The sequence below is a fragment of the Pangasianodon hypophthalmus genome, chromosome 25, assembly GCF_027358585.1.
Source record: "Pangasianodon hypophthalmus isolate fPanHyp1 chromosome 25, fPanHyp1.pri, whole genome shotgun sequence".
In the NCBI taxonomy this organism is placed as follows: Eukaryota; Metazoa; Chordata; class Actinopteri; order Siluriformes; family Pangasiidae; genus Pangasianodon; species Pangasianodon hypophthalmus.
Window position 1 is genome coordinate 12,331,371 of NC_069734.1, and position 13,828 is coordinate 12,345,198.

General features: G+C 37.9%; 1 protein-coding gene across 2 annotated transcripts in view; it reads left to right on the plus strand.

Annotated features, from left to right (window-relative positions):
- The window catches only part of rhpn2 (rhophilin, Rho GTPase binding protein 2), a 32,460-nt gene extending 19,356 nt beyond the window's left edge, over window positions 1-13,104 (plus strand). Inside the window, exons 4-15 of one of the 2 annotated variants that reach the window (XM_034299725.2) lie at window positions 704-779; window positions 1,183-1,260; window positions 1,511-1,635; window positions 2,068-2,234; window positions 3,692-3,879; window positions 4,183-4,339; window positions 5,559-5,678; window positions 5,899-6,093; window positions 6,903-6,949; window positions 8,584-8,730; window positions 9,498-9,656; window positions 10,986-13,104. In XM_034299725.2, the coding sequence (XP_034155616.1) occupies window positions 704-779; window positions 1,183-1,260; window positions 1,511-1,635; window positions 2,068-2,234; window positions 3,692-3,879; window positions 4,183-4,339; window positions 5,559-5,678; window positions 5,899-6,093; window positions 6,903-6,949; window positions 8,584-8,730; window positions 9,498-9,656; window positions 10,986-11,213 (1,687 nt within the window). In that variant the 3' untranslated portion in view covers window positions 11,214-13,104. Of the gene's footprint in view, window positions 1-703; window positions 780-1,182; window positions 1,261-1,510; window positions 1,636-2,067; window positions 2,235-3,691; window positions 3,880-4,182; window positions 4,340-5,558; window positions 5,679-5,898; window positions 6,094-6,902; window positions 6,980-8,583; window positions 8,731-9,497; window positions 9,657-10,985 lie in introns of both variants that reach the window. The other variant, XM_034299724.2, reaches the window with a different exon arrangement.
- Window positions 13,105-13,828: the final 724 nt, after the last annotated feature.

A 13,828-nucleotide genomic window follows, 5' to 3' on the forward strand; every position in this document is an offset into this window, starting at 1 on the left:
AGAATATCATTTGTGAAAAGGCAATATGGGGTTGCAGTATGGGCTGTGTAATATGAAGGTTTAATATCGATATCGTGAAGAATTACGTCACAATACACTTGAGATATTGTGGGTATTGTGATTTATTTATTTTTTTAACATTCGTAAAATGTTTTAAATGACCGTTATAACCTTTGATTGGAAGCGGTTGATTTAAAAATCTGAATCTAAAAATCTGTTTAATTTCTTTTCCTCCGTTTTAGTGGTAATAATTAATTTTTGTCATGAAAGTATTCTCAAATTTTGATGTATTTTTGGTTGTATTTTCGGACCCTGTATGTCGCTAAGCTCGCTAATGTCACCTTCGTTTGTGTCACAAAAAAGGCCAAAGATTTTGATCACAATTAAAACTGGATGAATTAGGAGGGTCTATTGTATATATTTATTTATTTATTACAAAAGATACTTTATATTGTCCAGCTTAGAGGCTGGAACAGTGGAACAGCACACAGAAATAGGTAGTGGATCATAGATCATCCTTAGTCATGCAGTTTTATACGCTAACATTTAACTGCTCTGTGGTTTTTCCCCATCAGGAATGAATTTCTGTCATTCTGACCAGGCAAGAAGGTGGTCTACCTTCGAGTTATGGCTGATTTTGAGAATCTGTAACTTGCCTGTCGTTTTGCCGCTCTTATATTCTTGAACTTTTTTCTTTTTACAGTGGTTCAGCCATAATCCCTCTCATTCCTTTGGGCCTGAAGGAAACAAAAGACGTGGACTTTTCTGTACCTTTCAAGGTTTGATTGTGTTTTATTTATTTATTTATTTATTTTTTTGGCAAGATAAACAGACGTGTTCTTAGGAAATATGGCATGAAGAAGGATGATAAAGTCTTAATTTGTTGTGCAGAAAGTGTGCAGTACTATGTGAAGTATGAATGTCATGTGTAAACTGGGATTTCGTGTTTTCTAATAATGAGTTTGGGTTTAGTTTGTAACCCATCATTTCTACAGTAATGACACAGTGTTGTGTGATTATGTCGACTCTGGCTTTGCACTCAGCCACTGTGTATTTAGAGTGATGGATGATGTGTGTTTGGGTGTGTGTGGGTGTATGTGTGGGTGGGTCTGTATGTGACAGTTCGTGGGAATGCCTTATAATATCTGATGGTTTCAACAAAATTTTGCGTATTTTTGGCAGGATTTCATCCTTGAGCATTACAGTGAGGACGGTACACGCTTTCAGGATGAAATTGATGATCTGATGGACCTCAGAAAGGTATTAATTGACAATAACAGTTGACTTCTAAGCATCAAGCATAAAGTCTTTCATCCTTAGACTTTCCAGTTGTCAAAGATATGACACAGTGGTATAAGAGGACTAAAACCCTTCAGGACTTTAGATTATTGATTATTTTCCTATAATAGCACACCCGGTCATGTTTTATTCTTTACAAATAACACATGTTGCAGAATTATACATGAACATCTGTAAAATCGTTTGGACATCTGATGTGTGTTTTGAGCAGGCATGCCGCACTCCAAGCCGTAACGATGCAGGGGTCGAACTACTCGCCAGCTACTTCAGCCAGCTATCCCTCCTGGAGAGTCGCTTCTTCTCCCCCAACCGCCCGATGGGCATTTTCTTCACATGGTGTGTTCCAAGTCCAACCGTATAAAGTTACACTAAGTAGCATTTCCATTTGTCATTAGCACAGCTTGTTCGTTTGTAGTGTTTGCTGGTCACATGACTTTTGAAATGACACATGATGTTCAGGGTCAGGCTGACTGATGAGTGAGTAAGTAGGAAACATTACGTAAAGTCCTTGACTTTCTTGCCAATATTTATGGTGCTTAGCATTATTAACAGTTCATCCAGTTCTGTAGTTGCATTTAACTGCAGCCTGTACTTGTAGCTGTACCTTTATTATAGAGATACTTCCTTTTAAAAGTGTGTCATCATGTGTCATCGCTCAACACACCACTGTAAGAAGCACAACAGGTCTGATGAGTTCTTGGAAATATTTAGTGATGCATGAAAACCCAGAGAAGGAAATAAGTTTTGTGTGAAATTTGGCTTGTGCAGGTACGACTCTTTCACTGGCATGCCAGTGTGCCAACAGAATATAACCCTGGAAAAGGCCAGCATCCTGTTCAACATGGCTGCCCTTTACACGCAGATTGGCACACGCAGCGACAGACACACACAGTCCGGCCTAGAGGACGCCATCACCGCCTTGCAAAAATCAGCCGGTTAGTCCTGACAGCCTGAACCATCATTTATTGAAAATTATATTTTGTATTTGTATTAATTTATGTATTTAAGACGGACAGCGTAACTATAGTTCCATCTATTTTTGCTGGTATTTAATTTTGCTGATATTTGCTTATAGAGTATTATGTTGTCAGTTTTTTTAATTCTCAGGGTTTTTTTTTTTTATTTTTATTTTTTTTTAGCTATATTGAATTTCAGTCATTTCAGTTCACTGAAGTCATGGTTGCTTGAACTGCAGCTTGATTGCTTGAATTGCAGCTATAGTTTTTCAAGTGTAAATCTCACAGAGCTGCCACAGGGTACTTTAAGTTACCAAGGCACCTGTTGCCAAGACACCAGTGCATAGAATCTCAGGTCTTAAATGAAAATGAAACGGGAGAAAATGGAGAGAGAGATAAGAGTCACAGACCACGCAAGGGAATTGGCGTTTCGGACAGTGGTGTGATTGTGAAAGCAGAATTTTTTTTCTAAATAGGAGGTTTAGGAATTTTTGGATATGGTAAATTCTAAAATAAACTCTCAGACACCATTTTTTAAATCATTCCCCACTTCCGACACCCACAGAGCTGCTCTTTTATATTCATTATAAGGAACTAAAATAAACGTGTGGTGGTCTGGGAAAACCAGTCGGATGTCGCTGCGGCTAAGTTCTGGTAATCAGTCAAAAAAGACTGGGTTTTGGCCAAAACTGGGTTATTGTGCAGAAGAAACCATACATTTCTTTCACTGAAAGAGTAGAAATGTTTCATTTTTTTTTAAATCTTGCATAGGGCATAGGCTGTCTTCCTGCAAAGATTATGCTGTGTAAGGAGCCAGTTTAACAAATGCAGCAATAAAAACGGTCAATCTGTCTAAAAATGGCAAAAATCTTGCTAGCCAAGTGTGATTTCCTCACCCACTGAACATCAGGTTGTTGGATAGCTAAGTGCCAGTGTTAAACAGACATAAGCCTAATTAATTAAGTTTGTGATCTGATAGTGGCTGACAAAATGTCTGTGCTGCAGTCAGAATGAAACCCTTAAATGCAATTTTCTCGTTTTAGTCTTCAGAACTATTATAGTACAAAGTAGTATGAGCTGAACCCATTTTTTTCTGGTCTCTTTTAAACATTAGTGCTAGAGGCAAATATTCAGTTATTGATGGCTTAAAAACAAATTTCATAGTTCACAGTTGGCTTGGTGTAACTTGTACCATAAACCATGTTTTACCTTTACCATAATATGTGTATTATGTATGTATGTATAAGTGAGGGGGAACAAGAAACTCAGATCCGTGCCATAATGTTAATGATTTGTACAGGAAGAGTTGGATGTTTATCTAGATAAAACACAGCAAAGTTTTTCCTTACTTAAACAATAGATCTTTCTGATACTCTTTATACCACCAGCATGCTTATAATAGCGTGTATGCTGATTGTCTCATCTTGAACTTATAGGTGTGCTCAATCACCTGAAGGAAACGTTTACACACACTCCCAGCTATGACATGAGCCCAGCCATGTTGAATATGCTGATAAAGATGATGTTGGCTCAGGCTCAGGAGTGCGTTTTTGAAAAGATCACTCTGCCTGGAATCCGCAACGAGTACTTCAGCCTGCTCAGGATGGCACAGGAAGCTGCCAAGGTACTGCTTTGATACCGCATGACTTCAGGCAAAACTAAACAAATCACACTTACCCATAGCTTGTACTGGAGGGTTAATTAAAAAGTTTTAGTCAACATCACTGATATATTTTGCAGACGACAATTCATTTGTCCACAGTTAACATTGCTAACAGTATTGTACATTATCGTCCTTTGTGTTTTGTACAACTTGTTCATGTGTGTTTTTATTGCTTAAATGTTGTGTTTGCAGGTAACAGATAAACTTCTTAGAAAATTTTAAACCTTTTGACGTTCACGGATCTGTATATATATTGTTTCATAGGTGGAAGAAGTGTATGAACAGGTGCACCAGTCCATGATCCAGTCCCCTGTTAAAGACAATGTGCCCTTTTTCTGGTTCACAATGGCGCAAGTGAAGGCCTATCATTATCGCGCACTCGCCCATTACTTCATTTCCACCTCCCTACTGGACCATGAGTGTAAGTCAATAAACCAATCATGCAGCCTCATTTTTAATACGTTTGTACAATAGCCGAGAAGGAACCCAGATGCTACCACCACCATGCTTCACTGTGGTGTGTTCTCAGGGTGGAAAATGTCAAGAGGGTGAATGTATGTAAAGCATTATACATACTGTATGTACATACTTGCATACATTAATTATATAGATTTTATAAATCATTTGTAGGAATTAATGATGTATCCACAATATAGAATTACTATATCCACATTTTAACATATGAGGCCCAAGGTTCTTATGTTAACTCTTGGCATCTGCTGATTGGCTGAAAGCTCAGTGTAACCTTTTAAAGAGACATTTTCAAGTTTTCAGCCCTTTCGTTTTCCACAAGGGAGCAGTGAATTGGGGTAACTAAGTTTAACAGAGTCACCTTACATTCAGAGGGATTTTAATGAGGCCAGACCGGTATACAGAACTGTTATTGAAGCCTGCTGAGCGTGAGCCAGAAGTCAAAAGGAAAAGACAGAGAAAGAGAAAGGGAGGGGAGAGCAAAAGCAAAAGCAAGAGTGCACACATGGCTGTTAGCAAAACCTTTATTCTTTTTCAAACACAGTGGGAGTTGCTTCTGGCTCAGGACTATAAACTGTTCACGTAGAGGGCAGAAATTTTATCAGTTCTCTCTGAGTGCCAGGAATGGCAGCCTCCCTGCTCAGATCTGAAAAATCACAGATGCCTTAAGGATGCGGCTTTAACATTAAACAGATCTCAGACAGTGAATCTTTGTAGAGAAGCCTTTTACAACAGGACTTGCTGGATCTTAGCAAAAAAATTGTCCTCCTTGCATCAGTTTTAGTTTATGTAGTTGTAGTTAAGATGCATTGACTGAGCAAAGTTTGCTTCTTTGGAGCTTCTTTATTGAGGAATGTTTAGTGTCATGCAGACTGCTTGTCTATATCTTGTATAAATTCATCTATAATGTCACTTTGTATTAGTGATCATTACATTTGTAGACTTTCTATAAGTACTCGTGTGTGTGTGTGTGTGTGTGTGTGTGTGTGTGTGTGTGTGTGTGTGTGTGTGTGTGTGTGTGTGCGTGCTGATATTACAAGACTGTAATGAGGGATAAATAGATGAATGAGAATGAAAACAAATAACATTGAAAGAATTAAATGAATGTATATGCGAAAGTTAAAGCAACATTGTAATGTGTGTGTGTGTGCGTGTGTGTGTGCGCGCAGTAACCCTCAATGATGATGAGGATAAACAGGAGAAGGCTCTCTCTCAGGTGTATGACACAATGCCTGATGGACGCGCTCCCCTCGAGATCCTGCGCAAGAAACAGGAGCGGCGCCGCATAGGTGAGACCCTTCACACTACTACTTTTCATTCAGCTGCTACATGAAACATCTGTTTTCCAAAATGAGCATTTCTTTCTTTCAAATCAAATGGTCCATTCACTGTTTAGAAATGGATGTACTGTTGAGCCATCTACATCACAAAAATGGCATTATAAACTGTAATAAAGGAGAGAGACACCCAAAGCCCCTTCACACCTCCCCATCTTGCTCTACCCCATAGGTAAAGCTCACCTGAAGCGTGCCATAATGAACCAAGAGGACGCTTTGCGTAACCAGAGCCTGTGCCCTCACCTCCGCAAGCTGGACATCCTCAGTACCATTCTTGAAGCCAGCCACAAGCGCTCACTTGCAAAATTTGAGCAAAACAACACAGAAGATGAGTTCACTGATTACATGGAGGCACCAGACATCATCTGTGAGTTGGTCTAAAATCCATCTGAGCTAGCAGATGGAATTTTGATTTTTCTAAACATTTAAAATATAAAATTTAAGAATGACTGTTACCACCTCGAAGACTGTTTTCTGTTTGTCCATTTATACTTGCATTTAATGTTGTTGAATGTCTGCAAAAACAAGTTAGTTCCTGTTATCACTTGTGTTACAGCAGCTATAATCAGTTGTTCCTTCATTAGCTTTCCTTCTTCCTCCTTCTGAGTTCATAAGGAAAAACATTGTTGAGAAACTGGAAAGCTGAAGTTCTCCAGCCTGAAGTCTTTGTGCTCAGAATCGCAAAGAATAACTTTGTGCTCAGAAGTTCAGAATAGTTATTGACCAGACATTCTTCCAAAAAAAGCTAAATCAGAGTCTCTGCTATACAAATGATAACGTATTAGAGCAAGCACATTAATATAAACTTGCAGCCAAATCTACTGTCAGAGCTACTGTTATAGAAAATCAACACCTTCTGACCAATCAGAATCGAGAACTCGGCAGTGCTGTGGTATAAAGTCCATTAAGCACATTAGACATCTTGTGTTAGAGAAGTCCTGAGATCACAAAGCACTTTCACTAGAGAACAAACTTATGATGATATTGATTTAAAAAAATTACTTAAAATTCAACATATATTGTAAAAGCAACAATATTTCATAATGTTTGTACAGAAAGGCAGCACATTTTTCCCATCATCTAAGCAGATGATGATGATGCCAGTCTTGTTTATAACACAAACACAAGATAACGCTCTTTTTTTTTTTTTTTTTTTTTTTTTTTTCCCTTGTGCAGCTAAAACCGAGCAGAAAGCAGAAATGGAATTTCCCGCCACCACTAAGGTGAAAGTCAAAGACTTGTTCCACCGACTGGTATGTGGGCAACTAATTTTTCTACTAGTTTTTCCACATAATCCTCAGGGTCTGTTCACAGCATAGCAATGCTTTTTTTTTTTTTTTTAAGGATTTGTATTGTTAGGAAAAAGCATCAGTTTGACTCGTGCTTGTTCGGCTTGCATGCTGTATTGAATACACCCTTACGAAAGCTTCTCCACACCGTTCAGCTATAATAAAGTGTTTCTTCTAAAGGCCTGCTTTTCTGGTCTTGTTTGATCAGTGTGAAGAAGCTTTAAACTGTTTACCAGCACTAACATGGGTAACAGTGGTGAAATACTGTTTGCACATCAAAATCTCTGTTCACACATTCACACACACTTGCACACAATTTTCACTTTCATTTATGAATTATTATGGAGTTCCTTATCTCACGAGTCAGATTTTTAGCTGTCACTTGCACTTAGCTCTGATACTTTTTGTCACTAAGCATGACCGTGAACTTTTAAATATTTTCAATCCACTCACTGTATCTTGCTCCAAGAAAAGCTCATTGTATCAGGGTGTTTTTGTTTTGACAAAGGGCAGGAAAGTGTACAAAATATACCAGCTGCACTGTAGGATGAGGGTAGAGCATCTTCAGATGAGAAAATGAAATTGCAGAAGTTGAATTAATTTTAGTTGCGATATGTAAGTTACAATCACATAAAGTGTGCGTCTGTGTGTGTGTGCGTCTGTGTGTATGTGCGTCTCAGTTCAGCAGTCCGAAAACTGTTTAAGACACTTCATCAGCTTATAATATTTCATAAATATCATAAACTTGCCCATTTCGTGTTATTTTTCTTATTCTGAACAATAGCTCACAGAAGGAATAAAGAACTGATTAGCATGTGAACTGTAATACTGCTTATTGTAACTTGCTTATTTATGTTCTATTGTAGTGAAATTGGCCCAACTGGACACTACTAAGAATTTTTTTTTTTAATCTGCTTTGGTCATTTCCTTTAATATAAAATCATTTAAAGTGTTTTAAAGATACATTTGAATTACAGTGATTCTCAGTATTGGCACGCATGCCTAGTTTCTGCATTTGAGGCTTCGCTTTACATTTTCCCTGAAAGGCACCTAAAAGAGGTATACATAGTTTTAGCCTGAAGGATGGGTTTAGTTAAGAAGATAAAGTCGTGTCATTGTTTTCTACGCATTTGCAGTGCGCCTCACAGGCAGCTGACGACTTTTGTATAGGGAATTTGAAACCAACCACTTAACGTGATAATGATTTAACTTTAGACTTTCTTTGTAAATCGGAAACAAAAAAGGTGATTTGTAGAGCCCATGACTTTCCACCCATCTCTTATTTATACTTCACTACCGCTACCAAGCATGAGAAGCATGCATTTTGTGTGATTTTCTTAAATATTGTATATATTATTTTAATAACTTTAATGATGTACTTTGCGTATTTAATATATGCTGCAGTATATTGGTATAAAATCAAGTCTGGGGCAGTGAGACAGTTTAGCTGCTGACCTCAGGCTGCATTATGTTTGGCCCTTGAAGCTGTGTGTGTTTTACACTGTTATCGTACTGTGTTCTGCGGTGCGTTGTCATGCTCAGTGTCATTTGTGTGTCGTGTGTTGCAGGGCCCCTTGTCGGTATTCTCAGCCAAACAGAGGTGGACAGCACCACGTACACTCAGGTTAAAGGCTGAGGACAGAGACATAGGTTTCACACTGAAGGGGGATGCACCTGTCCAGATCCAATCACTCGACCCCCTATGTCAGGCAGCTGTGAGTACACACACACACACACACACACACACACACACACACACACACACACACACTCATATAAACACACTTTTAAATTTATTTGCTTAGCCGTCTCCTGAGAAACGTCTGTCATTTCCTTTTCACATTATATATTTCTGAAGTCCTATTTCACAGTGCTTTCCTATTCATACAAATTTAAGCTTTATTTAATGAAGGAGCTTTGACTCGCCATGTATCTGTCTCTTTCTCTTTCTCTTTCTCTTTCAGCCTTCCATCTCATTAGTAGTTTTGTAACGTGATCAGGCATTATGGGAAAGGAAAAACAGATTAGTTGGATTATCTATCACAGGTCTCTCACATGGGCCTTTTATAGTAGACCTATCATCATTATTAGACCCTAGTCCTCTAAGCTCGCTCTCCCCTCCCCTTGGATATTCTCCTTTTCTTCCTTTTCTTTTCCTTATACATGACACCTGGTTCTGGGTTCTCATTCTCTTAAATCTTTTGAGCTGTCTAGAGCAGCTGCATTTGTTCAGAAATAGCCTGTGTGCACACACTCTCCTCTTCTAGAGTACATCACATACTCTACATGGTGTGTGTTTGTGAATCAGCCTGCACTGCTCTCGCTCTGATAAGCACTTTGTAAATATTGGCAGCGCAGAACAAAGCACCACTCTCTCAGAACATGATTTACTCTACCTGCAACCTTTTATCTTTCTCTTACTCCCCTTTTTTCTCTTTTTCTTTCTTTTTTTTTTTTTTTGCTGTTATCGCTTCATCACCAGGTGGATGGCCTGAAAGAGGGCGATTACTTGGTTGCCGTTGGCGATACTGACTGTAAATGGATGGGCGTGAGTGATGTCATGAAGTTGTTAAAGGATGTGGACGGGGAAGGCATCGACATTAAAGTCATCAGCATGATGGACAGCAGCGTCCAGGCCATGGTAACTTTCCCAACATCCTGAGGTCTTAAAGAGCAACTCCAGCAATTGTTTTTATTTCCTGAAAAGGTTGTGGATTGGAGTCAAGGACCGTTTCATCTTGTCTGCTGCACACACTGTTATGTGTTCAGACCTCTTCAATATTCATTGTTTGACCATCATATAAAACTCCATTGAACATCAACAGAAGTTCAGTGACAAAACCTAAAATGCACATCATCACAGAAATGGAGCTGTAATGTTCATTTATTGTGCAATCCAGGATTTAACAATTCTACATTCGCAGAAAAAAGGGGACTACACTGTACCTTTCCTTGTCACAGGAGTGGTGCCTTTATGTTTTCAATCTTTAATATGTCTCTTTCACCTGGACATAGTCTACCTTTTAAAAAAAAAAAAAAAAGGTTTAAGATACATAATTTTATCATAATCATAATAATACCTTTTAGAGTAAAGCTTTAAAAGTTTCTGGTGCACCTTTCTAGGTAATAGATACCCACTAAGGGTACAAAAGGTGTACGATTGAGGGTACCACCCCTTTTTTCTGAGCGTGCAGCTGCCTGTGCCTTGCAATCTTCATTCATTCATTCATTAAGAGTGGAGCTTCACTTCTATTCTTTCTCGTCATGGGTAAACACATCATGCCAATTGGATATTCGACAGATTATTATAAATGCAGTTGAGCAAAGATGAAGCTGTGAGCAGGACAACACAAACAAAGCCAAAGTTTTGCTCTGGATACATTTTCTTGAAGGCACAAACCCAGTAGGCTTTATAAAGTCGAGATCAGCGTCTGGAGACTTATCTAATCCTATCCATAAAGAGGCCGTGTGGCAGAAGGTTTGTTTTCACTCCATACCATAGGAGGAGGATGCAACTGTGTATGTATTTGCAAAGGGTCAGTGTGGCTACAGGTTTTGAAATCAGGTGTGGCTCCTGATTGGTTGGAAAGAAAAGCTACAGCCACACTGACCCTTTGCAGATAAGATTGCAGTAGTATTCCATCATGTTCTCCCTGCTTACTGGCAAGGAAATGCTCAGTTACAGCGTCCTTCTATGGTCAACCCACACAAACGTATCTGACTGAGGTGGGCATGGTGGCTGGAATAGAGAGTGTTGGAGTTGCTCTTTAATGATGTAAATGTCTGGTTTTCACTCACTAATAGAGCTGAAAGGAAATGTCTTTTTTTTTTTTCTTTCTTTTTTTCATGTTGTGTTTGCATGTGCTTTATTTGATCACTAAAATTTAGTATCTTTTTATTAATATTAGAACCTTTCTAGAGTCTTTGTTATGCATAATCTCTTCAATGTGTTTAATTTCTCCAAAAACAGCCTACAAAAAGCGCCACATTCTCGGGCGGCCTTCCAAAAACCTACTCCATGATCTGCCTGGCTGAGAATGATGACAAACACCCAAAAGCACGCAAAGTCAGCAAGATGTCGTCATTCCTCAGCTGGGGGCTGAAGAACAAGCACAAGAGTGCCAGCACACTTAGCCTCCCCACAGCTGACTTCAAACCCTCCATCCCCAAGTCCTTCAACGACAGTGGCCTGTACTAAACACACACACGCGCACACACACACACACACACACAGAGGACACTGACCTCCTGATTGTGGCACCGTGCTTTCAGGCACAGGTACAAAGTCGACCAGTCAGTGGTAAAGTAGTGAAGGGGAAAAAAACTTTTTGCACACAGTCCTTAGGACAGATTGAGCAAATGCTTGATGTTTTTCTCTCCTGGCAAAAAGTTTGTAGTCATGCAAGTCATTGTGCCCTTATAGTTACCATGGTTAAAATATAATTACCACACATGGTTTTTGAACATCGATAAATATATAAATGTGTTGTGTATCTGTTATATTGTGTCTGTGTGTGCTATATATGGGAGGAAATTTTTTATTTTTTATTTTTATTTTTTTTGAAGCCTAAACTGTCCAACAGGGAACTGATACTTAGTGACATAATCTTGCCGATAGCTATGAAGAAAACGGGAGGACTCTGTGCTTTTACCAATCAAGAACATTCAACTGCTGCTGCTGTAAATATTCTTATTTCACTGTATTTTTCTATTGAAGAGTCAGTGATTATTGTTAGGTGAAGTTACTTAGGTTAAATGTATAATATTTGTGTATGTATATATATATTTTTTTCCTTTAAGCTAGTCTGTCCACAGTTCCACAGGAATACACTAAGGAATAGAGTAAAAGATTCATCAAATACATTAAAACTCTTTAAAAATATTTAAAGATAAAAATATTACAGCAAGGTTAGTGTGAAATATATTGGAGTGTTATAGTTTGTGTAATGTGAATATCCAGTGGGTGGTTCATGTATTGTGTTAATCTACCAGTACAGTGGTTGTTTCTGTATTATAAAACGTGCTTTATTATCCTTTTTTGATGTAAATGTAGACAGGAAGATGAGTTCTGCCAGGACTCTGGTGGTGCTTGAGTTCAATATATTGCCAACCTCAAGCTTGAAGGATTAAAGACGGACCTCATTCAGTATGGAAAGACTATTCTTATTTTTATGTAGGCTATTTGCTAACACCTTCTGAAGTGTTAGACGTATTTCACTGTCTACAACGTAGATACTTGTACACATTTGATAATCAAATAAATAAAATGCACATAGAGAAAAAGATCTATAAATAGAAGTATGTATTCCTTTTGACGTATTTAGTGATATAGTCCCACTGTGGCTAGTTGCACATAGGTGATGCTGTAGGTGAGAAGTTGAAATGTTTTTATTTTTTTTATATATATGTAAAATGGTCATTTAATGTTTGTGCAATTAAGTATTTGATGTCTTTACACTATTCTCTATTCTTCAAACAACTTTTAAGTCTTTTTTTTTTTGGTATTATTATTATTATTATTATTATTATTATTATTATCTGTGTGTGTGTTGATAGTGTCCCTTTAAATTGTCTAATTCCCCTTTAAGAATCTTTAAAGTGACTTCTGAGTATTGTTGTATACATGTCATTGTCTCTGTGTACACCAGAGCTGCAATATCTAGACTTATTTTTAACACATGGATTTTTGGGATATTAATAAAAATGAGAATTAGTGTAATGTTAGACGATTTTAAGACCTCATCAAAGGTAGTGGAGGTCACATGCAGGTTGATTGTTGCGCCTTGATTATGATTATAATAGCACAATATTTTAAAAGGGCATATTTATATTTATATACTGTGGGTCAATTATTAATGTATTAGTCAATGTAAATGAGCCTTAAAGGGCAAACCTCCATAATGGTACTGTATCCATTGGGGTTTTGGCATTTTGGATTTTTTGCTCTTTGCTTTTCTGTTGCACTCTACTGTTTATTCTGAGTGGAATTGAGGCTCATTTGGTGATTTTTTTAAACATTTTTTCCCCCCTCTTCTTCCTGTCATTTTGTTGTATACAAGCCTTGAATAAAAATAAAATAATGGGTGATATTTGCTTTTGTTGAGTCAGCTGATTAATTTTATCACATGTTTGTGGCTTCAACTGCCTCAGCATAATCATCCAAGCTTAAAACATCAGAATAATAATGTGCTTTAACTGAATTTAAATTAACCAGTATTATAAAAATGTTAATACACTTGATGTCACTCACAAAAATTGTTAATAGAGATTTAAAAACTATATATATACGGCATACGGCAACGTGAACAACCTACTGTAGTGGTGTTTTCATGCCATATTTACAACACCTGTAAATGTATTCATTCTTACAGTGATTCTACGAAATGGGCAGGTTGCGTCATTTGTTCCTGAAAGCGGCAGTTCTGAGAAAGCGGTTCATGATCATAGCCCTCGAGTGTTGCATGTTGTTTATGTGAAGGAAACCTGAGCACACGATTAGAACTGTACACAGATTAATGAACCAGGGAATACCTGTCCTTCTGCGTGTCTATTTCCATATAACACACTGAATATGTGGGTCAACCGGTGTACTGAGCTCAGATCAGCTCTCCTCTGTCTGTATCACTGTATTAATTACCACAGGACTGAAAATGCTGATCTGGAATGTAATGCAAGTGCCTTTTTAATTAAAAAAAAAAAAGATCAAAATGCTACTAAGTAGGAAGAATCTGCTGTATGTTTAAAAAAATTCACAGTTCAGAAGTTGATATAGCATGTGTGAATGTAATAAAGCTTCTTTGTATGTGTACTGGT